The 26161-nt window shown below is 41.2% G+C and overlaps 2 protein-coding genes and 1 long non-coding RNA gene across 6 annotated transcripts in view; 1 reads left to right on the top strand and 2 right to left on the bottom strand.

Annotated features, from left to right (window-relative positions):
* LOC105193568 (solute carrier family 2, facilitated glucose transporter member 5) overlaps positions 1–4074 on the bottom strand; it is a 9692-nt gene extending 5618 nt beyond the window's left edge. The window contains exon 1 of one of the 3 annotated variants that reach the window (XM_011158076.3): positions 3775–4074. In XM_011158076.3, the coding sequence (XP_011156378.2) occupies positions 3775–3799 (25 nt within the window). In that variant the 5' untranslated portion in view covers positions 3800–4074. Of the gene's footprint in view, positions 1–194; positions 368–3774 lie in introns of those variants that run through there. The other 2 variants (XM_011158077.3, XM_011158078.3) reach the window with 2 other exon arrangements.
* Positions 416–26161, top strand: LOC120358223. The gene is made up of 2 exons (XR_005575186.1): positions 416–545; positions 24693–26161. It is a non-coding gene; the product is annotated as an uncharacterized LOC120358223 (long non-coding RNA).
* On the bottom strand, positions 6734–21764 carry LOC105193570 (probable chitinase 10). 2 transcript variants are annotated; one of them, XM_011158080.3, is made up of 23 exons: positions 21488–21764; positions 19489–19814; positions 18798–19057; positions 18651–18701; positions 17901–18526; positions 17645–17830; positions 17287–17431; positions 16840–17190; positions 16169–16659; positions 15870–16098; positions 15590–15778; positions 15117–15435; positions 14700–14917; positions 13623–14023; positions 12657–13400; positions 10877–12406; positions 10607–10792; positions 10202–10490; positions 9662–10020; positions 9132–9566; positions 8460–8927; positions 8258–8383; positions 6734–8027 (listed from the first exon to the last, which is right to left on the bottom strand). In XM_011158080.3, exons 2-23 carry the CDS (start codon positions 19806–19808, stop codon positions 7869–7871), a joined length of 8082 nt encoding a protein of 2693 aa, XP_011156382.3. In that variant the 5' UTR covers positions 19809–19814; positions 21488–21764; the 3' UTR covers positions 6734–7868. The 2 variants fall into 2 exon arrangements, with proteins under 2 accessions (XP_011156382.3, XP_039307591.1); XM_039451657.1 differs by having other exon boundaries at positions 21570–21764.

The following is a 26161-nucleotide window of genomic DNA, read 5'->3' as shown; positions in this document are numbered from 1 at the left end:
TGCCACTTCTGCGAGGACCGATGAATAGGAAACGATACACGCGGGAGGGTGGACAGTGCTGCTCGTAATCCCCGGGGTCCGTTCACTGAAGTTTCCTCTCTCCTCCGTTTTTACCAAGGATATACGTCCGCCCGAACGTGGAAACTGGCGTTTTCGATCGCAAACTGCGACCGGGGTGAGTGAAGTGAGCTTACCGAGCTTACCTATCGTCATGCCACGCGGCACGTGTCCTGGACACCATTCAACACCACCGGCGATGACCCGACGATCTCAGCGGACGGAGACGTTCGCCGTCGCAGCGTACGTCAAGCGTTAGGTCAGGTCAGGTCGTCAGGTCAGGTTAGAATTGGTAGCGCGCGCCGTAACGCTGCCGCGTCATTCAATTTAATTCCATTTGGTCAGGAATAGTAACACAGTTCGCTCTTGTATAATCAAGATTGTTCCATTGATCTTAAACTCTTTTGAACCATCTTGAACCCTTTTGGGTGTGGATCTTAATTTTATCTTATTATAAATAGAGCAACCGGCTATTATTGCAAATAGAGGTAAGCAGAGTTCATCAAAAGTCTTATAATCATTCCAATGATTTTATGTAGAATTATAAATAATAACATGTCTCGGGAAAATATTATGCTATACTTTCTATAATTAAAATAAGTTAGGTTTAATTGTGTTTGGGAGAAAAAAGAAATTAAAGAAAAATACAAGTTTAGCTACGAGTACTTAGGTTAGATTACATTTGCTAGAATACATCCTCGGATGTGAACACGTATTTTCCTTGTCGTTTTTTCTCTGCTTCTCTCACGGAGTCGTCAAGTGAGAAACGAGGCAAGTCGCTCAAGGTTGAGCGATATAAAGAGTGTCTAACATCGAAAGCTTGAATTTTTTTTTTTTTCCCTAAGTTGTTATTCCCCTTGTCTATTTTTTTAAGTGAATCAATTAAAATTAGTAATTATAAAATTAATTTAGTACGTTAATGTTACGTGAACAAAAACTAATCTAATTAAAAGTTACGTTAAGATTAAATTTACTTAATTTAAATTAAAAGTTAATTTTGTAAAGCATTATTCATATTAAGTTAGCAATGCATAATTTTTTAAAGTTAGACTACTTAAAACAATTATAATATATAGATCATCAAATAAATAATATGTTATTTAAATTTACATGAAATAACAAAGTAATATTGTTTTTTCATGTAGGAATATATTTCTTCTTTTATAATTTTTTCTTTTTCACATAGATACATTTTCAACTGAGGAAAAAAATTTTTTATGTAATAAATTAAAGTTTATGTTTCAAAAATAACTGATTAGAGTTAAAAATAAAATCATTTAAAATTTAAAAGTTCTTAACTTTTAATGTGTAGCTTTTTAACCAGTTACATTTTGCTTTTTTTTTTAACAGTTACATTTTGCTTTTTTTTAATATTTTCTATATTTCACTTTCTTTACTCTTTTTTCAATTTGAACGACGTATTTGTTTATAAACGTGAAGAGTGAAGCTGAAAAGACACATTTAGCTTATCTAAGATCATTTTTTCTTGGACACCTTGTGCGTCACACTGTTTTATTTTTCTTCTGCGACGCGACACATATCATTTGCGTGTTCCGACAAGCCGTGACTTGCAAGTTTGTGGAACTCCTATTGATTTATAATTAACGTTCAAAAGGACCAAATCCGAAACACACATGTCGAAGTTTACAAATGTCCAGTATTTACATCTTAATAATATATCTTGTAATAAATGGTTAGCGTATTTTTTTTCTATACGAGCAAAACCAAACTGATCCACCTACAATTTGCGAAACTTCCGACTTTGAAGAGAACTTATGTTCAAAATTTATACTTTCTTCTTTTTTATATGAATGCTTACATTTTTTTTTCTCTTTAAGTAAATTTTCCAATTATTAAGATTGTAGCTCCGCGTTATTTAAATACATACTACATTTTGACTATGGTCTCTAGATGTCTATACATCAGTTCATCTCTCATTTCTTTTCTTTATTATAATTTAACTTTGTCTCTTGTCTCATTCTTTTTTATGATAATTTTTCTTTCGTCTCCTTTTGCTTGACAAACAAATCTCCAGTTTACGAAACGTGGAAACTTTCTTTAAGGAGAGACTCCCAAGAAGAAGAAATGTAGCAATTTTGTTCCGAAGAAGAGAGAGGTTGAAATTAATGTTTAATGACTAACTTAGTGAAGTTTGCCCCTGGATCATAGATCGCCCTGGTGAAAACAAAGCATGAAGCAAGAATAAATTATGGCATAAGACGCTTGTATGACTCAAGAAAGAACCCAAGTAGAACAACGAGTTACAATAACGTTAAAATGATATCAAAGTGAATCGTAATTGATCGAAAAATGACTTTTAATAATCAATCAATTTTACCGTTTTCTTGACATCATTTTGATGCCGCGCTGACTCCTTGTTCTGTTTGGGAAGCTTTCTAAGTTCACCAGGGCGTTGTCACGTAAAGATGGGAGCCAGATACTGTCCATATCCGGTTCTCTGCCACGTTGGCGCTCGGTCTTTGTATCGAAAATTTGCGGAGCAAATATAGAACGACCTCGCACGTGCACTTGGCGCACAAGACACGCAATTGTGACACACGCTCTCGGCCACGACTTCGCCAATTGTGCTGCGTATCGTATTGATACCGATTCGAGCGTGACAGGCGTGATGCGCCTTGTGTTTATCGCCCGCAGTCAATGGCACTATATCCGCTTCAATGGTCTTTCTTCTTCTTTTTTTTTTATTTTTTAATAAAGCCACTTGTCAAAGTTGATTCTCACAACGTAACAGATTACTCAAATTCCGATCGCTGCACTTATATTGTTGACGCTGCATCGTCGCGAGCATGACAGCTAAGTCGTTCTAAATAGAAACTAAACAGAATTTGGTCTTGGGTTCAGTGAGAGAGAATCTTGTAATAATTTTAATGTAAAATATGAAAATGATTAACGATATGAAAATAATATAAAAGTTAGGAGTAGGTTGGTAACTAGAAAAAAATCAAAAGTACTAAAGTTAAAAAGTTAGTAACTTTCAACTTAACTTATTTATTAATTTTAAATAATTTAATTTTTACTTTTAACTAGTTTTTAGTGAAATACAAATTTCAATTTATTAATTTTTTTCCTAAGTTAAAAATTCATCTATGTGAAAGAAAGAAATACATTTCCAAAAAACAATATTTTTTTATTATTTCATATAAATTCAATTTACAAATAAAATATTAAGTTTATTTAATCATCTATATTATAATTGCTTTCAGCAATTTAACTTTAAAAATTTACTTAATTTTTAATTTAATACGAATAATGCTTTTCAAATTAACTTTTAATTTAACTTAAGTTAATTTAACGTAACATAACTTTTAATTAGTTAGTTTTTTATTCGTGCAACTTTTAACGTAACTAAATTAATTTTTAGTTAAAAAATATTAATCTACTCAATTTTGATAAAAATCTATAGCTCGGTTTTTCATTATCTAGATAACTTATGGTTAAACTTTGAAGTTTTAGTCAATAAGCTTCACCTATGGCATCATCATAGATGAAGCCCATTGAGTAAAACATCAAATAAAATTTAACCATCAGTTAATCTTAAGTCGAGCTTAAGAATTGAAAACACACGGCGTATGCTTGGTGCGACTTGTAAGACTCAGAACGTCCCAAGAGAATTTGTCAAAGGATTCCGGTTCTCTTCGCGATTCCGTTCAATCTCTTGCAACATTCTTATTGCGAATTTTACACCTCGAGTCGTACCTTGATCCTCCGTTGTGTTTTTCATTGTCCGGCGCACAAAGTTCTCCGCAGTCGCGACGACGCTCGAAGAGAGATTCGCAAGAGTACGCAGTATCAACCGACGCGACGTCAACGTGGACTGCGGTCCGACTTCCGACTAACCAGACCACCGCTGCAGTTCTTTCTGCGCCTTTCGAATGCCAACGTTGTCACGGCCGCGTATATACTGGCTGACGATAGCGATCGGACAGCCAATACCGCTCTCCCGTTTGATTTAGGCAATGTGAAGTCAACGTCCACGCATAAATCTAGCATAGAAATAGGCGCGTGTATAGAAATAGAGGAATCACCTTACAGGAACTGACTCAAGTCAGAATGCACAGTCAGAGCTCGAATCTTAATGGAGCTTTAATTTAAGATCCGTGACACTGAAAAAAATACTGTAATACGAATTAAAACGTAGTTTCTTTCAATTAAGCCTAATCACCTAATTACTGTAATCACTAATACGTGTAGTTGATTCAACTAAATTTTATCCAGTCAATTATACTTCTTATTGTCTTTACTTTTAATCTTATTTTTGTTTTATTAATATTATTATTGAATTAACAAAATTTCCAATTAGATTAATGCTGTTGAGTCAGCACTCAGAAAAAATTTATTGAAATACTAAAATATTTAGTTTGATATGTTCAACTGAACACTTCGGTCGATTCAACAACTATTTAGTTGCACAAAAATGATATAATTCACATTTACGTCAACCATTAAAATTTTTTAATTTTTTAAGACTAAACTAATTCAATATTTAGTTCAAATCTGACTAAATATTTTAGTTTTGTTCATAACCTTTTTAACGCAAAACTATTGCAAATTTTTTTAAAAACCAATTGTTGGATGAATTTATAAATTATAATGTTCTCCTAGTTCGAGTCTGAAACGGGAGAGAGATGAAAAGTTCTTTGTACCTGATAACAAATTATCGCTAAGTAATTAAGTAAATGTTATGCAAAACTGAATACGAGAATGTTAAATCGCGTAGAAGAATTCGAAGTGTCACAATAGCGAATGGCAAGAATAAAATACAATTCCTTTAGTCAACTTCCCAACGAGAAATGACCTATCGAATTGACATCGAAATGATATCAGTTTGATGATTTCGACATTGAATCATCAAAATGATCATTTCTCGTTGACTTGTGCAGTTATTAAAAATAACCTATCTGCTATACAGAGTGTATCCGATCATCCATAATTGCAGTAGCAGATTAAATGTTTTAGGATCTATCGATCCTAATGATTTGTTGATCCGCGGCGTGGTCAATTAATAAATCATTTGTTTTTAATTAATAAATTTTAGTGCAAGTAGTGTGATGACAGTTTGATACTCTGTGCGAATTTCGGTCTGGCAGTAGCGGGATTCTACAAAATCTTCGCAACGGCAACATAATGTAATAGATATCGATATTGTCGTTAAGAGTTACAAAATCCCTCGGCGGGAATGGGTGCATTACCAGGATCGATAGATTCGGGATAAAACGCTTAATCTGATAGTGTGACCCGAGTGATTGGATACACCCTATATTCGATGCAACGCTCACGTGTTACGATGTGAGACTGCACGTTTCAAATGCCTTCTCGCCTTTGACCTCGTAATTAATTGCTCTGTCGAGCTCTGTTTTCATAGTTTATTAACCGTAATTGTCCGCACGTGCCAACAGAAAATTTAGCCTTCTTGCTTGAGGACACGAAAAGCGACGGATTTTTAATTGACATCGATGCGACGGAACTCGAGATAACGATGTGTCCACAGAAAATCATTTAGCCTTTCCTCTCTTTATCTTTATTTACATACTCCGTGCATTAGAAGGCGATCTTGGAATTAGGATATGAAAAACGCTTTTCATCGGGAACGCATTAAGATGATATACGCGACGATCGATATATCATAGGTCTATCGAGTCTTTATGTGAAAAACGTTTGCCGTTTTTCGTACAAAGAAAGAATCGGTTGTGCGAAAATGTGTTATTATAATTGCTAGTGACATTTGCAATTTCCTTTGACCCGACCGCCTGATATCGGCATATTGATATGTTACGCGGTGGGGCATATTAAAATTCTTTCACGATAATCGATAATTCGATTTCTCACGCTGTTCTCCGCAAACTTGAAATACGAAACTGCTTAATTTTTTTGTCGTTTGATTCGTTGCTCGATACTTGTAATATTAATCTTGAAATATGTTAATTATACGTCACAATTATCTGTTGACGCACTTAAATTATACAAGTATTAAAATTTGATTTTCTTTAATTAAATAAATTTATTCTCAAATTCTAAATGACCGTTAAAGTTTAAACTCGAAATATTATTCTTGTTTTTATCGCGCTCGCGCGAACATTTTTTCTCGAACAAAATTTGCATAAGAATCTGGTCTCTAATTTCTAAACATGAGACGTAATATTGATCTTCCTTTGATTATATAAAAGCGCCGAACCAATCGCTCCGCGCTATAACTGTATTCTTTCGGCATATACAGAGTAATTATTAATGAATTTCCCCTCTTTTTACCATAGGAGCACGCATTTGTAATTTCTGATATAATAATATGTTAGAAATACGTATCCGTCGGTAAATCATGCTCCTTTGGTAAAAAGTAGGGACATTCTTTAATAATCATCCTGTATGTGTCCGTAACCGCGTCTTATAATTCAATTATAACTCTACTGAACAATTATTAGACAATTAACTCGTTAAGTGCTAAACTCGAAACTCGTATCAAACTTTAATCGATTAATCCAGTGAGCTCTCTCTATTCAAACACGTTCTACTTTACGATGTCGAATTACAACCGGTTTTTACAGCTGTTCCACTGCATTTTGTTTTTATTTTCTCATCATTTACTTCGGTTATTCTATTACGTACGAATATTACGGACATTTGCGAGCACCAGTTCGACCGGTATGCAATCGTACTCATATATCGGTATGATGATTTATTGATTCAGTAATGTGTTTATATAAACAGCAGTCATACATAATTTATCTCCATAGTCGCTTTGTTGACCCTCGTCGATTCCACGGGTAATCACTTCGTCAGTCGTATTCTTGATAAAGGCACATGGCAGGGTGCGATTAATTATAAAACACTTACGCTAGAATTCTAATCTTCGCAGGTGACGTAAACGCACACACGCCGGTAGGAGACTTCGCTCGTGATGCGTACGAGCATTCCTCGCGATCTTTCTCCGTCGCCTTTCCCTTCTCTCCACCTCCGCAAAGCTCCCATTCACGTCATCCGGAAAAGTGTCGCAATACATTGTCTCGTTACCGATGCACTCGTGATGCACGCCACACAACGCATTAAAACGTAAACGTAATATCTTATCTGTCGCGAGAAATTTTTACGCGACTCAAATATCGCGCGAGAATCTTACGTAATCGATCGAAAATTTCCACGTTCGAGCGAATCGCTGAGCCGTTTTATTTGCTTTATCTATATTGCGATAGAAAATCGAACGACGTACAATGGGAGTCATCGACGTATCATCTGCGTTACGCTAACAGTCTCTGCGTGGAATAGCACTCGATCATCAATGAGATGACACTCGAGACGAGACAATCCCATTCGCAGCATTCGTACGCTGCTTTTATAAAAGACATTATTTGTTATAAATGCGATTTCTTTGAGCAACTTGCGTGACTTAACGATATATTTAACATTAAACACTTTAGAATCCAGCTAACAAGATGACGTTTCAGTGATATCTTATTGACGATGGAGACATGACGAGGATGTTACTAAGACGTCGTTTGACTCAGCCTGTTTGCTGAGAAAAATCTGAGACTTGTGATTATCAGGAAGAATCTAACTCTTGTGATTGTAAGGCAACGAAAGAAGAACAGTTGATCCTCGCACGCCGTTTTTCGAACTGAATCATCAAATCGCAATGTTTGTATATTTCACGAGAGCGAGCGTCGATAAGAGAATTCGATACGCCAGCAAATGTGTGAAGATAAGAAACGAACCGGTATTTCGAGTGAAGGATCGAGTACGCGAGCGATAAGAGGTTTCTCGAGGCACGTATTATCACCCTTTCGCGATTTCTCCGCAATTCAAGTGCAGTCCGTCGTGTTGCCGTCCCCTTTGCCGAGTCCGCGATTCAGGGCCGTCAGGAGCGGAAACCTTCCGCAGCCGCACAGGCCTTTGAAGTCGTCCAGGTCCATGGACCAGATCATTCCGCCGCCGAGATTCAGCTCCTTTATCAACTCAGCCTGATAAGCGTGAAATGATGATTTAATAAAGTAACTCGACAGGAACAAACAAGTGAGCGCGTTTAAGCAAACGAATCGAGAGTTTCCAGCTTGCGAGACATCAAGCTGGATGACCATCGTGAGTTCGCAATCGCGTTTGCTTAATGAATCACGACACGTTTGTCAAACAGAAATGCATCGTGTATATGTCTGAACGCGTATAACGTGATTCTCGTACGTCGCATACATACCTTTTTCACTACATTGGATACGTCGTCGTAGCTAACCCATTGATCGTGTTTCGACGCGTACGGTCCTACGCGGCCCTCCGGATCCTTCGTCACGACCCAACCGTCGTTCTTCACGTTATCGCATATCTGCACAACGTTAAAGAGTGAAAAACGTCTAACAGTATTGTCGCGATTCGATTTATACAGCGTTGTTGGCTCTTACCTCGTGGTAAGCCAGGAAACCGGCCGATCTCGTGAATTTGCCAGGTTCTCCGGGTCCGGACGCGTTCGCGCGGACCTGATTCTGCGATTCTTCGGCTAAGGTGAAGCTCGATCCGTAGGTGGGTATGCCCATGACGATCTTCTCAGCTGGCATACCCTTTTTGATCCAATACCTCACGGAGAAGTTCGCGTTCAGGAACGGACTGATTTCATCGGGGTGATGATAGAGCGACGCGACGTGACCGGTTTCGCTTCCCCAGCCAGAATGATAGTCGTACGCCACCACGCCGACCCAGTCTACGTACTGTGCTATCTGCGAAATGTTGACGTAGCCTCGGTCGACGGCGATCTTGTTCGCCGAGACCGCGATGGACAATAGGAGTCCTTTAGGTGTTAACGCCTCGCTGAGATCTCGTAGTAATCCGAGGAAGTTCTCCCTGTCCTGACGAGGACCGCGGCTACAGTCACCCTGTCCGAGACATTTGCTTTTTTTAATTCAATTGTATAATATTCCAATTTCTATTGATAAACAGCAAATTTGAGAGAAGTTAAAATCAAGTTTGAAATTGAATGTTAACTCCTAAATAAAGCAACTTAGGTTGAGGGTTAACACTCAAGTTGAGTTTCATTTCGGATCGTCGTCTTGGGCGTATTGTTTCGTAAGAACGTTTACCTGCCAGCATACGGGAAACTCCCAATCAAGATCCAGACCATCGAATCCATACTGCTCGATGACTCCTTCGACATATCCGGCGAAATTTTTTCTAGATTGCGGATCGCCCGCCAATCTGCTGTACTTGTCGTCCTTTGAGTCGTTCCATCCACCTAGACCGAGCAGCACCTTAACGTCGTTACTTCTTTTAATTTCCGCCGTTTTGTTGAGAAAGCTCCTGTAAAACTCGGTAGAATCGTCGATGTTCAGGAGAAATGTTTGCGCGTCCAGCGTAGCGAAGGCGTACACGATGTGTGTGCAGAGCTGGCCGTCAATGTCCTCGGGTTTGAAGCTGCCGAAGCTTGCCCGCCTCCAAGCCCAATTCGTATAGTAACAAACCACCTTTTTCTCATTCTTTACATTCTCGGAGCGTTTAAATCTCGGCGATAGGCTGCTCTACGAAATCGACAGAACAAATTTGGCGTTTTTTTTTTCACGTTGCTTTATATTTGTATTAAACTGATCAAAGATTTATTCATTGCGATACGTACTTGACGTTCAGCAGTTTTGCACTTAGTGTTCTCCGGCCAGTCGCATCGGTCTTCGTTCCAGTAAAGTCCAGGTGGACAGGACTGTTCCGAGATCTTGCCGAAGTTGCACAGATAATACTTGGTGCAGTCGTCTTTGTGCGGTATGAATAACTGTCCTCCGCAATCCGCCGGAGGTGGCGGGCTGGCTTCGATCTCGATGGTATCGTCGATATTTGGATCTTCAGTCGTTGTTGTTGGAACTGTTGATGGTGGAAGATATATTGGTTTTTCTGACGTAGTGGGCTCATATATTGGACGTTTGGTGGTCGTTGTAGATTCGATGTCGGTTTGGCTGACATCGATTACAATCACTTCTGTACCTATCAATCATAAGAAATGATACCAAAATTTTGTAAAAGAGTCACAAACACGTACAGAAGGTTATAATCAATAGTTAAATTTTTTAACAGATTCAAGTTATATATTTTTCCATGTATTGCACATTATATCAGTTTGAAATAACTTTTTTGTTTTGTTTGAAAATTATATTAATAGATTTACCTTCCGTAATAGGACACAGCGGACCCTTTGGATAGTTCCTCAAAACTCGATTCATCGTCCTCAATAGCGGACTAGGCTCGCAGCCGCATCTGTTCTTAAAGTCGTCCAGATCCAAGGCCCAAACCATACCACCGGCGAGGCCAAGTTTTTTTATCAGTTCTGCCTTCAGTTTGATTTGTTGAGCGTCATCAAAACTCACCCATTGGTCACCTTTGTAGGCATAGGGACCAATTCTTCTCTCTCTATCTTGAACAATTGTCCATCCCTTCTTCAACGTTCTTTCACATATCTGTCATAAAACAAAATGGCAGATATTTATTAGGATGTTAAAATTATATTTTTTTATTAGAAACTTATTTGCTGTTATTTATTTACACTATTTTTAATTTTCTTTTTAATACTGACCTCGTAATATGACAAGAAACCTCTTGCTCTGGTCGCCTCTCCAGCTTCGCCGCCGCCATAAGTTGGTGCATTTAATCCATGTACTTTTCTCTCCGCAAGTGAAAATGATTGTCCATACAATGGAGCGCCCATAACTATTTTTTTCGGATTTGCACCTTTTTCTATCCAATAGTGAATCGAAAAGTTCTAATGACAAAGAATTAATTGTTTTTACAATTCCCGAAATTGTTAATAACTTTCCTGAAAAATAATCCTCGAAATAAAGCTTACCGCATTAAATGTCGGTTCCCAGTCGTTCGGAAGACCGTACAATGGTGCTACGTGGCCTGTCTTCTTGTCCCATTGACCATGGAAGTCGTACGTCATCACGGATATCCAGTCCAGGTATTTAGACAAGACGGGAACGTCGTATCCCGCGTCGATTACCCTTTTACTCGGCGAGACGGCTGCAGAGAGAAGCAATCCTCGCGGCTTAAATTCGTCGCTCAGTTCCTTCACGAATTCAGCGAAGCTTTGCTTGTCAGATTCCGGGCCCTTGTTGCAGTCCACTTGCCAGCATACCGGATATTCCCAATCGAGATCGAGACCCTCGAAACCATATTTTTCGATAAAGTCAAGAGCTTGCGTAATGAATCTTCGCCTGGCTGACGGCGAATTCACCAGTTTGCTGTACTTATCACCAGCCGAATCGTTCCAACCACCCAGCGCCATTAGCACCTTCAGACCTTTTTTCTTAAACTCTACCACCCTCTCGTAAAATTTGTTATCTATGTCAGCCCAGGGATCGTGGGACTTTATCGTTAAACTGCTACCGTCGAGCACGGAGAATCCGTAAAGCACGTGAGTACAGAGATCGGGATCTATATCTTCCGGCACGAATTTGCCACCCTCCTGTCGATACCAGGCCCAATTAGTAAAATAGCAGATAACTTTAAATTCATCTTCGTTCTTGGAACTGTCCTGTGTACCGCGATCCACTGTAGTAGTTGGTCGTATCGCTTGCGTAGGCCTGACAGTTATTGGTGTTATCGGTGGTGGACTCGATGCTGGCTTCAAAGGCTTGTCGTGCTTCTTCGATGGTTCCGCTAACACTTGTTGGATTGTGCGCATTAATGGATGGGGCCCATCGTTACACCGTCCACGGAAATCGTCCAAATCCAGAGCCCATACCATACCACCACCCAGACCCATGTCGCGCACGAACTGCGCTTTCCGCCTGATCATCTCCTTGTCATCAAAACTGACCCATTGACTGCCCTTGTAGGCGTATGGGCCCATTCTACCCTCGGCATCCTGTACCACCGTCCAACCGCGATTACGCACTCGATCGCAGATCTCGTAGTAAGACAGAAAACCAGCAGCTCTGGTGAACTCCCCAGCGTTTCCGGCACTTGCCGGAGAATTCAGACCAGTTCCAGCTCTTGGATCGTTGATTGTGAAAGATTGTCCGTACAACGGCATACCCATTACGATGCTTCTGGGTGGCGCGCCCTTCGAGATCCAATAATTGATCGAATAGTTACCGTTGAAATAGTAGAACTCATCATCCGGGTGATAATACAAGGGCGCGACATGGCCAGTTCGTTTATCCCATTGGCCGTGATAGTCGTATGCCATGACGGCGATCCAGTCCAGATACTTGGCCAATGCCGGCACATCGTAACCTTTGTCGATCACTTTCTTACTCGGTGAGACCGCTGCCGAGAGGAGCAATCCCTTTGGCTTGAATTCAGCGCTTAATTCCCGCAATAGAGCTGCAAAGCTCTCTTTATCCGAATCTGGGCCCTTGTTGCAATTCACCTATTGCCAAATTTTGGAAAGTTGATGAGAAATAAAAATTATTATAAATTTATATGCAAGAAATAAAACTTGAAATAATGTTACGTAATAATAGATTTTATATTTAAGTCTTGAAACATTATTTAAAATACTTTTATAGAGATACAATAAAAAAAAAGATAACGCGTACGTATACGAAAATGATAAACAAAAATTCGAATGCTTTTACTCAATATTATTAAACGTAAAAGAAATAAAAAAATAAGTTCACCTGCCAGCAAACAGGATACTCCCAATCCAAATCTAATCCATCAAAACCATACTTTTCAATAAACTGAATAACATGATTGATGAATTTCTTCCTAGATGATGGACTATTCACCAATCGGCTGTATTTGTCGCCGGCCGAATCGTTCCATCCGCCTAGCGCGAGAAGCACTTTGAGACCTCGCTTTTTATATGCCACCACTCGCTCGTAAAAACGATTGTCGTAGTCTGCCCAAGAATCGTGCGCCTTGATCACCAGTTCAGAATAGTCGAGCACCGCAAAACCGTACACGATATGCGTGCACAGAGTGTGATCGATATGTTCCGGCAGGTAACGGCCTATTCCACGACGGTACCAAGCCCAGTTGGTGAAATAGCACACAACTTTGTAATAGCCGGACAGCGGGGACACCTTGTCGGGGTCTATAATCGCTGGAGGCAAAGTTGACGTAGGTTGACTCATGGTCGACGTAGTCGATACCGTTTCCGTAGTAAATGCTGGTTGGGTGGTCGGTTTCTGCGGAATTGATGGCCGAGAGGACGTGATTGTCGTTGCCGGTTGCGTGGTGATTTCTTTGTCGCCATCGTCATCTGTACATTTTGCTCGAGACGGCCAATCGCAGATACGAGTCTCCTGGTTAAAGTGCAAACCCGGCGCGCAACTAAACACCTCTTGACGACCCCAAAGACACGCCTGATAGCTTGTGCAGTCACCCGGTACGGCGCTGTAGCTGCCGGAGATGCAAGCCTAAAGTAATTGTGATAATAATACTTGATATCAGTATCAATTATCAAACTATCATCATGCGACGAATGAATTAAAATGATGGATGAGCCGGATGCACAAAGAACGTTTATGTTAATAGCCGTATATATTAACATTCGAATGTATGTGTGTGTGTGTGTGTGTGTGTGTGTGTGTGTGTGTGTGGCGTTTAGCACTATTTATTTATCTATTTATATTACTTACGGCCGGAGCAGTATCCTTATCCACGAGCAGGGCATTCTTGTGAGGTTTCTCGGCACATGGGCTCTTGAAAGCCCAATCGCACATGTTTTTCTCGGTATTCCAGTTTAAGCCTGGACCGCACTGTTGCGAAACGAGATCACCATTCACGCAAACCAGGAAACTCGTGCATGAATTCGGATAGGGATAATATTGCCCATGTTGACATGGCTTTTGCGGTTTTTGCGTCGGTCCCATAACAACAGCAGGTTTCGACGTAGTGAGCTTCGTGGTTGCCATCGTCGTCGTCGTCGTCGTCGTCGTTATCGTAGTTGTCGTCGACGTCGGTCTGGTAACTCTGGTGGTTGTAGTGGATGGCCTTTTCGTTGAACTCCATGAAGGACTGCTTGTCGTCGAACTCGAATCTGAAAAAAAAATGAGAATGTATGAAACGCACGTCATATTCTATATAATAAAAATTAAACATTAAGATAGATTAAATTGGCACCTCGGGAAGAAACGTTGTATGCTCCCTGTTGCGTGATGCAGTTTAGAAAAAGAAAAATCAATATCGCGCAGAAATGCTGAAATAGGAAGGCCATGGCTTTCGCAGACGTAACGTGAGCGAACGAGTCGGAGTTGCTTGTATCCTTACCAATGCCAGCGATCTTCTTCGCTTTGTGGCGTACAGTTACAAGGGAGAGGATGCAAGAAGGCTCCTTGTCCGGAGGCGACAGTTAAGGAGAAGATATGTGGATACGCGACGGTATTTGCATACGCGCGACACGCAAACAGGTTTGCCCCCGTGTTTATCCACGTGCTCGCTTATCGCAATAATTTTTATGGATTGTTAAAGTCAATGTCGCTACGATAATTTTCTCGTTAAGCTTAATGACTTAGTGTCATGAACCTCACAGAGATGTGATTCATATTTCATTGCGTGAGATCTCGTATCAAACGTCCAATTTGCGCGCCAATTATTACCTCGTCTGATTCAAGCTGTGTAATCATGGACCATTTTTCTGGCAAATAAAAGGAGGGAGAGACGGAAAGGCCGATCAAGAATTAGCGAATCCGATTAATAAGAATGAGTAGTCTTACCAGTTTGACATTTAGCCGCCGATGGCCAATCGCACAGTTGTCGATTCGCGTCCCAGTGCAATCCTGGTGCACATTGTTCGCGTTTCAATTCGCCGCGGTCACATCTGTAATAATTTCCGCAGTTTGTGGGATCGCGGTAATACTCGCCATTGATACAGTTTGTTTCCGGACTGGTAGCAATCGGTTCCTGCGTCGTAGTCGGCCGCGTAGTCGGTGCTCTGTTATGAATAATTTTTTCGATAGAGAAGAGCTCTTTCAACGAGCTGCAGCTGAATTATAATTAATATAAAAGTATTTTACATGGTAATAAGTAAATGCTAAATTTTGTAAATCATTTTGGATTCTCCTGGCTTAAAAATGAAAAGAGAAATATAGAGAGATGGGTCATCGTAACTTTTTTCTAAAATATTCGCTTACCTCGTGGTGCTGCTAGGCGTTGTGCTTGGTTTTGTAATTTCGCTAGGCTTTGTCACACTTTCCGGAATATTGGTGGGCTTCTGGCTGGTCCAGATCCACGATGGCCATGTGGTTCTGGTCGTCTGTTGAGTCGTCGTGGTGATCGGTCTCTCCGTCCACGTGGGCCACGTGGTCGCTTTGGTGCTAGACGTTGTCATTGGCGTGGTGGATTGCGGATTACCGTCCGCAGCGTCACTGTGAGTAGTTAGGATCGGTGCTTGGGGTGTCACGGGCTGCGGTGGACGCTCGCAGCCCTCCGAAATGGGAGTCAACAAACGACCTGTCGATCAAAATAATTATGTCAAAACTATTCGAGAAAACGTTAAATGTAATATATATTTAAAAAATGATAGCATATGTAATAATAAATATATAACGTTAGCTTTTATAAAATTTAGTAAAAGCGTTAATGCTAATAAAAATATAATACGCACCTAGCGCGCGATTTATAGTTTTCAGTAGAGGATACGACTCCAAACAGCAGAGATTTTGAAAATCATCTAGGTCGACAGTCCACATTGTAGCCCCGCCATAACCATTTGCTATAATGTATTTGCCCTTAGCGTAGACGCTTTCTCGATCTTCGTAACCTACCCACTGATCCTCGAAGTGAGCACTTGGTCCTAAAGTTTTATTGATTTAATACGGAATATACAAGTATGAATACTTTTGTGAGAATATCATATTTGAGATACATCATTCATAGTTACTTACCGACTCCCGCTTTCCACTTGTGCCGCTTGATCCTATCGCAAATCTCGTAATACGCCAACATTCCAGGTTGCTTTGTGAATTCTCCCGGCTTGCCGGGACCAGTCGAGGGATCACCCAGTTCGGCTTGGCTCGCCGTCGAAAGTCGGTAAGACTGCCCGTATAGCGGGATGCCGATCAGAAGCTTGGATTTTTCAGCGCCGAGACCGACGAGGTAGTTCAAGGTGAAATTCTGTAATATTTTTGAACGTATTACATTTCGTGCGATTTGCTTTGAGAACTTTTGCTCGATTTGAACTTACGACGTTATAATAGGGTTTGCTGTCGGTTGGTGAGCCGAACAAGGGCGCTATGTGTGCCAACTTGGATTCCCACGCTCCGTGATAATCGTACGTCATGACCGACATGAAGTCGACGGCCTGCGAGATTTCGCGCACCTCGTACGCCTTGTCGATGACCTCTTTGTATCCCGACAGGGCAACGGCCAATAGAAGGGGCGGGTCCTGCTTGTTGAATTCCTCTCGCAGCTCTTGTATCAGCTTGGTAAAGTTTGGCTTGTCGGAATCCGGACCTTTCTTACAGTCGCTTTGCCAGCATTTGGGATAGCTCCATTCGAACGATAGACCGTCGAAATTGTACTTCTTCAGGAAATTTACCGTGGCGATGACGAATTTACGACGAGTGACGCCGCTACTGATCAATCGAGAATACTTATCACCGGAACTATCGGTCCATCCGCCCAATGCTAGTAATACTCTTGACCCTTTGATCGAAGTTACTCGCTGGTACAAATCTGGAATGAATTGCTCGGTCGTATTTTTTTAATGAAAGACTCGAAGCAGAAGTGAATAGTGATCTCATAGCTTGCAAAATTTCTTTTAAATGCGATATTGCAAGCAAAAATGGATCTTTGCAAACTGTCAACTAGTCTTGCTCTAAATTTGTTAAATTGAGATAAAATTGCTATGCTCACTGTTGTCGATGTCGGCCCAAGGATCGAACGGTTGAGTCAGCAAGGTCTCGGGATTCAATCCGGCAAATGCGTAGACAATATCGGTGCAGAGACTCGAGTCCAGGTGTTCCGGCGCGAATTTGCCGTCTCCTTTGCGATACAGCGCCCAGGACGTCATGTAACACGCTACTCGCGGGCCGGTCTGCTGCAATTTCTTTTTCTGCGATGTCGTCGATGTATCTTGACTAACGATTTTATCAAAAACATTGTCCTTGCAGATCTTTATTGCCTCATTCGGGGTGGCCGTCACGCAGCGTCCCTCCATCAGATCGAAGAATCGGTTGTGCCCGCACTGACGATGATGTAGCATTCCTGAGGAAGACAAAAGAAAAACGCAACTTTATAACCACTGAATGACGAATAAATTCGATTTGTGCGATTTCTGTTTAATTAGGTAGGAAGCATTACCTTTGACGCAAGAATAAAATGCGTAACAACTTTTTGGATCCCTGAAGAGACCGTCCTTCGGACACTTCTTTGTCGGAGCGTTCTCATAATATCCCAAGGATCGCACTGCTGCGTTCAGCATTGGCCAAGGATTTCCGCAAATACCCTATAAAATTTTAATCATATTTATGTAATAATTAAACGTGGATGAACGTCAGATTGCTGTTTATAAATGATAAATTAAATTTAAGATAGAAAGAAGACAAGGTTAAATTCCTTCATGAATTTTTCTTTTTGATATTTTTTTTATTGTGTATTTAATTCTAAAATTTATGAAAATTTTATTGAGAATAACAAATAAATTAATAATGTTGATTACCTGAAAATCATCTAGATCCAGTGACCATAACGAAACCCCGCCGAGTCCCATCGCCCGGACAAACGCCGTTTTGATCTTAACCGATATAGGATCATCGTAACCAATCCACTGATCACCGCGCTTCACGTACGGTCCTTCCTCGTCTCTGCCAGAAACCCACAAACCTCTTTCCAATTTTTCGCACACCTATGGAAAACGAATTGTCCGTTAATCGGTTCACACGAGCATTCTAGGTTCTATCGATACGATACTTCACCTCGTAATAAGCTAACTTTCCGTCTCGCCATTTAGTGTAAGCGCCCTCTTTGCCGGGTCTCCGAGCGGGCGCGCCGACGTTGGTGAGATTACCGAACTTGAGAGTGTACCCCTGACCAAAAACCGGGATAGCGAGGACGATCTTCGATCGTTGCTCGGCGCTGACTTGCTCGATCCACTTGCTCGCGTTTCGCACGATGAAGCTCAAGGGGCCTGGATGAAGAACGTGGCGCTCCGTTTTCTCGCAAGAGGAACAAGCCAGCTGAACGTCTCGCCAGCTTTTTAGAATTATCAGATCGACGATCGATACGAGCTCCGGATCCACGGGATCCTCCGGTTTCAGCGCTACCGCGAGGGTGTATCCCTTTTTGGCTAACGGAGCACCGATCAGCTTCAGCAGAATCTTAAATTGCGGCCAGTCCAAGGCGGCGGTCGGCCAATCGAGCTCGATACCGTCGAAGCGGTATTCCTCGAGAAATTTGAGAATAGATTCTGGCAATGGGAAGTCGTTCGAGAGATTGGCGTTCCGTTGAATAATCAGGCTGCGATGTGGATTCGGTTGGATGGATATCAGCACGCGTAGCGCTGGATCTTTCAAGCGCAGTCCCGTGGCAGCGTTGTATCCGCCTAATAAAATAATCGAAGTTAATAATACTGATTGTTAAATAACTCAGTACCTTTCCAAAAAATATTCTCTATCGAATATTTGTTAATATTTTTATACAAAACTTTGACGACAACTATGCGGTACCTTTAACTCGGTCGTACTCTGGATCGTTGGGAACAATGGAATCTTTTCTGTCTGATAAATAACAAAAAAAAAAACAAGATTAATATTTTAGATGATGAAAATACTCAAAAATAAAGTACACTTGTACAATAACTACAAATCGTTTACCGATGGTAGCTGCGGAGTATATTAGATGAGTGCACTTGTAATCTGGCACATTTTGCGGGTACAGGGAGAACGGTTCCGCTCTGTGAACGGCTTCGGAGTTGAAGCGGCAGACAATTTTGGGTTCGAGAATCTGTTGCGCCCTGCGCAAGGTCGGCGGCGCCACGGGCTCGATCCAGATCGACTCGTGATCTGGGTCGACACCGAGAAAGGGTGCTTCGCGATGCTCCACCGCGTCTCTCAAGGGCCACCTTTTGCTGTCGCTACGAACACGAGCGGGTAAACAAATATGGATTCGCATTAAACAAAAATAAAACAAAATTATTAAATTGTGTTTTATGGAGTTTTGATCATTAATTTTAAGTCTTTTAATAAAAGTCTGTAAGAACTCAAACGGTTTTTGAAACCGAAAAACAAGATTTAAGTTTTAAATGGAATTAGATATTGTGGAAAAAAATGTTTAGCATTTGTAAAAAATTATTTAGAAAAAATAAATAATATCTTATTGTCGAAGATACCGAAAGAAATATGAAGAAAAAAGGAACGCTGCGGAGGATCTTTCAGATTTCCTTATGCAAGGGTTAAGATTAATATGTAAATTCACGAGTTGCAATTTTTACGAGCGTGAACGTTGGTGCGAGAGCTCCGAGAGCTCCGAGAGCTTTAACTGATTAAATATTCTTCGGATAGTCACCTCTCGTAGTCGTTTCGGAATGTCGGATTGGACTTAACGTCCAGCACGTTGGCCGGCAACGATTCGACCGCGTCCCGCAGGGGATACCTGTGCGAGCCGAACTCATCGTAATCTAAATCATTCGACAGGCGGCCGGGGGTCAGCAGGATTGGCGAGCTTTCGACGGCGTCTCTCCGGAAAGAGGGAAGATGGGATCCGCCGCGTTGCTGCTGATGGTCCCACGGCGGCGGGGGAGGCAGGATCTCACGGACCGGTACTCGATTAGAGGGAACGGCCGACGATAAACTCACCAGCCAAGCCAAGATAATCCAAGTCGCCATGGCTCGCTGAAATGACAAATCGCAATGACAGTTTTTACACGCGTCCCTTCGAGAACCTGCTTGCCTGCAGAGATAGATAGATAGATAGAGAGAGAGAGAGAGAGAGAGAGAGAGAGAGAGAGCCTTTCTGCAATGCTAGAAATGCGCTATTTTTACATGACTCTTAAGGAACGCAGCCGGTTTCAGTACTTGGCTAGGATGTACTTGGCTAGGACGTAGGATGCGTCGGAATGCATTTCAATGCAACGCTGAAGTACGCGCGTCGATTTGTGTTTGCTCGCGCCTGCGAGCTACCCCGATCGTCTCGCACACGAAAAAGAGACGGCCTTGGAGAGATGCGGAGACTCTTGTCTGCTCTCGACGAGTATCGCCTTATTGCTTTTCCTTGCCCACGCGCGTGTTTTTATTTATTGCGATTTCCAGTTAGCCCCATCAATAGCCGCTAATTACTTATGCGGCACGCAACCAATTCAATAACGAGACTACCGATCCTATTTAGAATATTTATGAGCCACTGAACGAATGTAAATTTCTACCAATACTTTCTTCGGAACATTATAAAAATGTTTTTGCCTATGTTTACATAAAACAAGATGATTTTTTCATCGATTTATTTGTCTGGAGAGAGACGGCTTTTTCGAAAATGTTTGTCTTTTGGCGCTTACAGCGTGCGCCTGTGTAGCAGGTACGTTATTGTCAAAGTCTCTCTGAGAAACGATATTGGAGAATTTACACTGTTTGAATTATGTCCGAGAATAAAAACGATGGCACTCGATAGCACTCGTGTCGTCCGTTAAAAATGCAGACCTCGTCAAAAGGAGATGAGACATGCGATGTGAACGATGATATCGCGCGAAATTCCATTACACTATATGCATCGTTTTCAACACCATTAAGGAGCGATTATAGAAGTGATTGAAATATCAATAAATTTTTTTTTAACATATTAGTTCTCGCTAAAAATGTGGCAAATTGTTAATATAAATCTATTATAAATTAAAAAAAAATGATATTGCGGTTGCAGAGTCGCTATTAACGATAGCTTACAAGTTCTGGCGTCCAAATAAGTCATCATCAATTATCAATAGAAATGATACAACACGTTGTTTAATTTACTAAGCTGCAACCAAGCCGTTTTCCTTATGTGCGATCATTTAAGATTGTATCGTTGAAGCAAACGAATACATAATGTCTTGTCCAATGATTAGCGGTTACGCCGTGTTATTTTTATCAAACGCATTCCTCACAAACATCTCCGATTCTCTCTCAAAACAACTTATCTCGTGTAATTTTAATGTAACGTAAAGAAAATATCGATTTAAAATAAAAATAAAATTCGATTTTTGCAACTTAGATCTTGCTGCAGCTGACAAGCCATCCGAGTCATCTGATCTAATCGCATAATCATTAAAGGTGTCAATATAATTAACAATCATCGAAGATATTATCAGACTCTGCGCAGCGATCGTGTAATTTTTTTTGCGTTTAACAATATCAAGACAGCAATCATGTGATTTTTTTTCTTGGAAATGTGAAAAATGCAAACTTGCATCATTAAAGTATAAGTATGTTTCATTTTTTTCACTTTTTGCGTTTTCGTCCTAAAAAAAAAATGACATGATTGCTGCCCTGATATTGATAAACGTAATAATATTTCACAATAAATAATGACTTCTTACACCATCCGATCTCGCAAGTTCCGGTCTAAAATTCGGGAAACTTTTTGCGCGCGATCGCAAATCGACGTGTGTTAAAACGGACCTTCCTGATTCCTCTTCCGCGGCACCGATGCGTATAAACTATCACTGACGGGGCTCGATGAAACACTTGTCTGAGTCGGAGCGCGATCTGACCGCACGGAAGCGGGGCACGTCGGGGTCTCCTCGAAGAGGTGCGCGCGATGAATTTTAAAAGACACCACCGAGAGCGGCGGGGAGGGCCAACAATCTGGTATTCCGGACGCGCGAGGACGTCCATATATACCTACTCCATCCAAGGAGGATGGCCCCGCCATCCTGCCCGCTGAGCCCCCGCTCTGCGACGACCTTGACCACGAGTGGAGCATGACTTCTCGTTCGCGCGTCCACACGCCCCGGGTCCAGATGCCCAACTCGAAATCTCAGCCGTCGATTTGGATCGCTTCTTCCCCTCGGATGATTCGCCGACGTCGGCGAGCGATGAATCGCCGTACGGCTCCTCGAGGAACTCCCGTCTCTCTCACGGATATTTAATACTGGCAGTATTAAATTGCGCAGTGATTGATTACTTGTTGTGAGTGTTAAAGAGCACTGACAACAACGCTTTTAATGTTTAATCTAAAGGTCCCGGTTAAACTTCCACCTCACCTAACACATATTTATTCAAATATGATTTATATGTTTCCTAAACATATCTAATGTTTTATAATTATTTAGCAATTAGATTTTTATAAAATCAGTTATGTTATTAGAGATTGTTTCAATTCTATTAGTGTAACTCTAACGGCGAGAACGAAGAAAATGTCCTTTCGTTTGGCGCTGCTGAATTACACCTGATTAAACTGCGATGTATATTATACTTCAGATGAGCGCACACATCTTCACGCGTTTGTTCCAATAGTTGATACTATTTATATATAGGAAGATAGTTTAGACATTGTTTCCTTTTCTTTCAGAGAGAAGTCCTTCTATCGTTATTCGCTTATAACTTGAAAATTACAGACATTCCTGCCAAGGAAATCCATTCGAGACCGGTGAAGGAATTTGTTTAGAAAAACAACCGGTTCTTTTTATTATCCTATATATATCGATTCTTTAACTTCACAACGAGATCTTCAAATTTCGCTCTAGGACGTTAACGGATCATTTGGTTGTTATATTGAAATACAAACACATGTCATATATACATTAGAGAGAATTCTCGCCATTAGATAACGGTGTCGCGAATTTTTAACGAGCTCTGAAGCTCTATCGAATTTACATACCAGATGAGATGTTATTACGTGATGTCTCACGATGTCGTAACAAATGATTTTTTTGAAAATAATATTGTCAGAATAGAGTGATTGATTGCGCAATTACACCTTCCCAGATAATCAAGCAAGTCTAAGCAAAATCGCGCAAACCTGTGACTGCTTACGATGTCGTCAACTTGCCGTATATACGCGTGTCTTTAACGAGTATATCAACATTGAAACAATGTTCAAACACAAATTTTAAATGAGATAATTGTACAAGTCAACATAAATTGCCGATAAGTTATTAGGAATTTGTTAAAATTGTCATACCATGAAGATATTAATTTGTCGGCAACACGGACTCGGTTGTTACAATTCCGACAGCAACATTTGTTATGATTGCGAGCAACACGTTCCAACAATACGGACACGTTGCGTCTAGCTTTATTACTACTACAATAAAAACTATAAATAAAAAAAATAAAACCACATTCATTGAAGATTCATGTTACGATTGTTGGATGATTCAAAATTTGACATTGAATAACGGAAGCTGACTAAGAGAAGAAAGGCGGAGAATCATTGTCCTTGATGATCGACGTTTGTACCGACCACCCGCCGAAACTGATTATCAGCAATCTCGTATCACGAGAAATATGTTATGGTCCCGCGATCGCGTAGTTAAAACGAATGTCGTTTGCTCGAAGCGATTTACCAACCAATTCATTAATCGACGATATCTTCCGTAAGTAGCAATTTACTTCTGCCAACGTGGTGGTTCAGGGGTTCAAGGGATTCAGGTTGAGCTGTACGAATTAGCATCGGGGAAGACGTCGCGCTATTTACCTTGATACCTTCTAGCTAGTAGGACGCGGTCGTATGTCCGACGTTTGCGATAATGGCACGGGTCTTCGGCGAACTTCTTCCAAAAATAAGGCACCCTACCTGAGGGAGCGGCAACGATTCGCCTTGAACTTGCGGGTTTGGTTAATTTATCGGCTTGTTTTGTCCCCCTGTCTGGAAAGTTTAAAAGTGCGCCGCGAGTGAAAGGGATAAAACTTGTTTTAGGACAGCCGCGTGACGCGTTTTCTTCCTGCCTTCTCGTTATATCGCGCCTTTGGATACTCTCTAAATCGGAATCAGCGTATAATTCACTGAAAGACAGTCTGATTTCAGTGGTAACTACGTTAATCGGTGATACATGCACCGCCTTTCAATGATGATACACTGAATTCGATGAATGAGCGACAATGAATAATCACTGATGATTACAGTTATAAGTTCAGAAGTCCAAATTAGGAAGTTTTCACTGATACGGATTTAAAGAGTACGATTCGGATATCTCGGACTGTAACGCCTTCGCAATTCACGAGATACATGAAGCAGTAATTTCCCTAATTAAGTGGATTTAATTATTATTGCGCTTTGAACGTCCAACCGTTGAAGCTAGACGATTGAGAGAGTACGAGAAGATATAATGATGATGAACCACTCTCTCTAAATCTGGATCAGTAAAATGCAATATGCTGTACTTATAAGTGTGATCATCAGTAACTATTCATTGTTTTTCAGTGATTCCTATTAAGAAGAGATCGGAATCAGTGTATTATCACTGAAAGACAGTACATGTATCGTTGATTGACATACCGTTTGTTTCCTGTTCCTGAACTCCCTGAATTAGTGTGCACTTAAAATGAAGAAATAGATATATATTTGAAAGTTAGTGAAAGCAAGAAGGAACGCAGTCCAGTGCAGTCTAGTGCAGGAATAGAAAACAAGCCTATAGTTATAAATATATTACTAAAATCAGACTATTCACTGTCCTTCAATAATACACTGTCCTCGAATAAACCCTGATTCCGATTTAGAGAACAGAAATTCGTTAGATGCCTGCGTTCAATGGAACCGGTGCGAGTTCTAACTCTCTTTTTTTCTTCGTGGTTTTTTAGGCATTAGAGAGCTCTGAATGCGGGCGCGGAGGCGAACGCCCGATGACCGACGATGATGAGAAACGTTCGCCATCGGGAGAACAAAGGCCCGGTGGCCCGGGGAGACAGACGGGTATTCAAATTCGAGCTTAGCGGTCGCCGGCCGGCTAATTGCATTACCGCGCGCGCGGCCCTCTGTATAAGGTATACGCACGACATTCGATTCTCTCTCGTCTCGGTATGACGAGTGCCGCCTGGAGCGCGATTATAGCAGGCTCGGATTATGAAGGTAAGACGCACTGCTCGAAAACGTTGCGTCGAGTTCAATGCCACCTCCGGCGAAACAGAGAAGAACTGGAGAATAAGCGGGAGGGAGAGAGAGAGAAGGAGTGAGCGAGTAGAGTTAGTACCATAGAAATACAAATTTTATGTGACACAGACCCACGCGAGAAAAGAAGAAAAAAATGAGATATATGAATTGGAATCTGTAATCGCTGGCAGTTAATTTTGACGAGCGAGATAAAGTATCATCGATGCAGAGCCGATTTAGTCGGGATTCAAATAAATTCTCCTCTCTCTCTCTCTCTCTCTTCTTAATTTAAATGTCCATAATTATGCAGTAATCGCTGTATCATCATACGAGTAATGTACCACGCGATTCAAAGGGCTGCGCCGATAAATCAACGGCGGATTACTCGTCGATTGGCGGTCTAAGCGATCGCTCGCGGTCTCTCCACAGGATTGGATCCCTTCCTCTAATAACAAAAAAAAAAGAAAAGAAAGATGAAAAGCATTTTATAAATTCGTAGCTGTTTATTCCTTCAAAGTGGACGCTCGCATAATTACATATATCGATTAGCGTCAAGGCGAAACAGCTTCTTTCGCACATACACATATAAGTGTCCCACACACGTTTAAACCCCGACAGCACATGATCTCGTACGAATATCATAATGTACGATAATCTTGTGCTGTTAGGGCAAATAGGGAGGCTCGTAATCACACGGATGTTCCCTATCTCCCCAGGAAAAACAATAGGACGAAAGCGAGAGTTACGAGGTGCTGAAAGTGTTGTTTATCATTCGAGAGGTTGTCGCGTTATATTCGTAATAATCGATTCATCTGCCATTAGTGCATCCCGCAGCAGAGGCCGTACGCGTGATGAGTTATTTCGCGATAGATTGTTACACAGGAACGCTATTAACACGCTCTGGACAGTTTGACCCTGGTGATGATAGATACGAGATTATCTTTCTTTCTCTCTCTTTCTCTTCTTCGCCATTTGAGAACAGCGCGATAGAATTCGTACGTTTTATTCCGCACACATATATCTGTGAGACGCCTCTCCGCGCGACACGCATTAAAATCACGAAACGGCTTCTGGAGGCGAATGTGAGTCAAACGGGTTTGCAGAGACGAAGATGAGGAGAGTGACCGTGGCGGGTGCGAAACGTCGTGTAAATCATCGTGAAAGACCGAGCAGACACGTC

This window comes from Solenopsis invicta, chromosome 7 (assembly GCF_016802725.1).
Source record: "Solenopsis invicta isolate M01_SB chromosome 7, UNIL_Sinv_3.0, whole genome shotgun sequence".
Taxonomy (NCBI): Eukaryota; Metazoa; Arthropoda; class Insecta; order Hymenoptera; family Formicidae; genus Solenopsis; species Solenopsis invicta.
The sequence above is the reverse complement of the archived record's forward strand: the minus strand, read 5'-3'. Positions and strand labels throughout refer to the sequence as shown.

What these genes read in the sequence shown, in the direction of transcription:
- LOC105193570 (XM_011158080.3), bottom strand. Translation starts at nt 19,808, where the DNA reads ATGGCGACTTGGATTATCTTGGCTTGGCTGGTGAGTTTATCGTCGGCC. An exon ending in TTGGGCCGACATCGACAACA is followed by an intron (nt 16,660 to 16,839) that starts GTGAGCATAGCA and finishes AATTCATTCCAG; the next exon opens with ATTTGTACCAGCGAGTAACT. An exon ending in CAAGTGGAAAGCGGGAGTCG is followed by an intron (nt 15,779 to 15,869) that starts GTAAGTAACTAT and finishes ATAAAACTTTAG; the next exon opens with GACCAAGTGCTCACTTCGAG.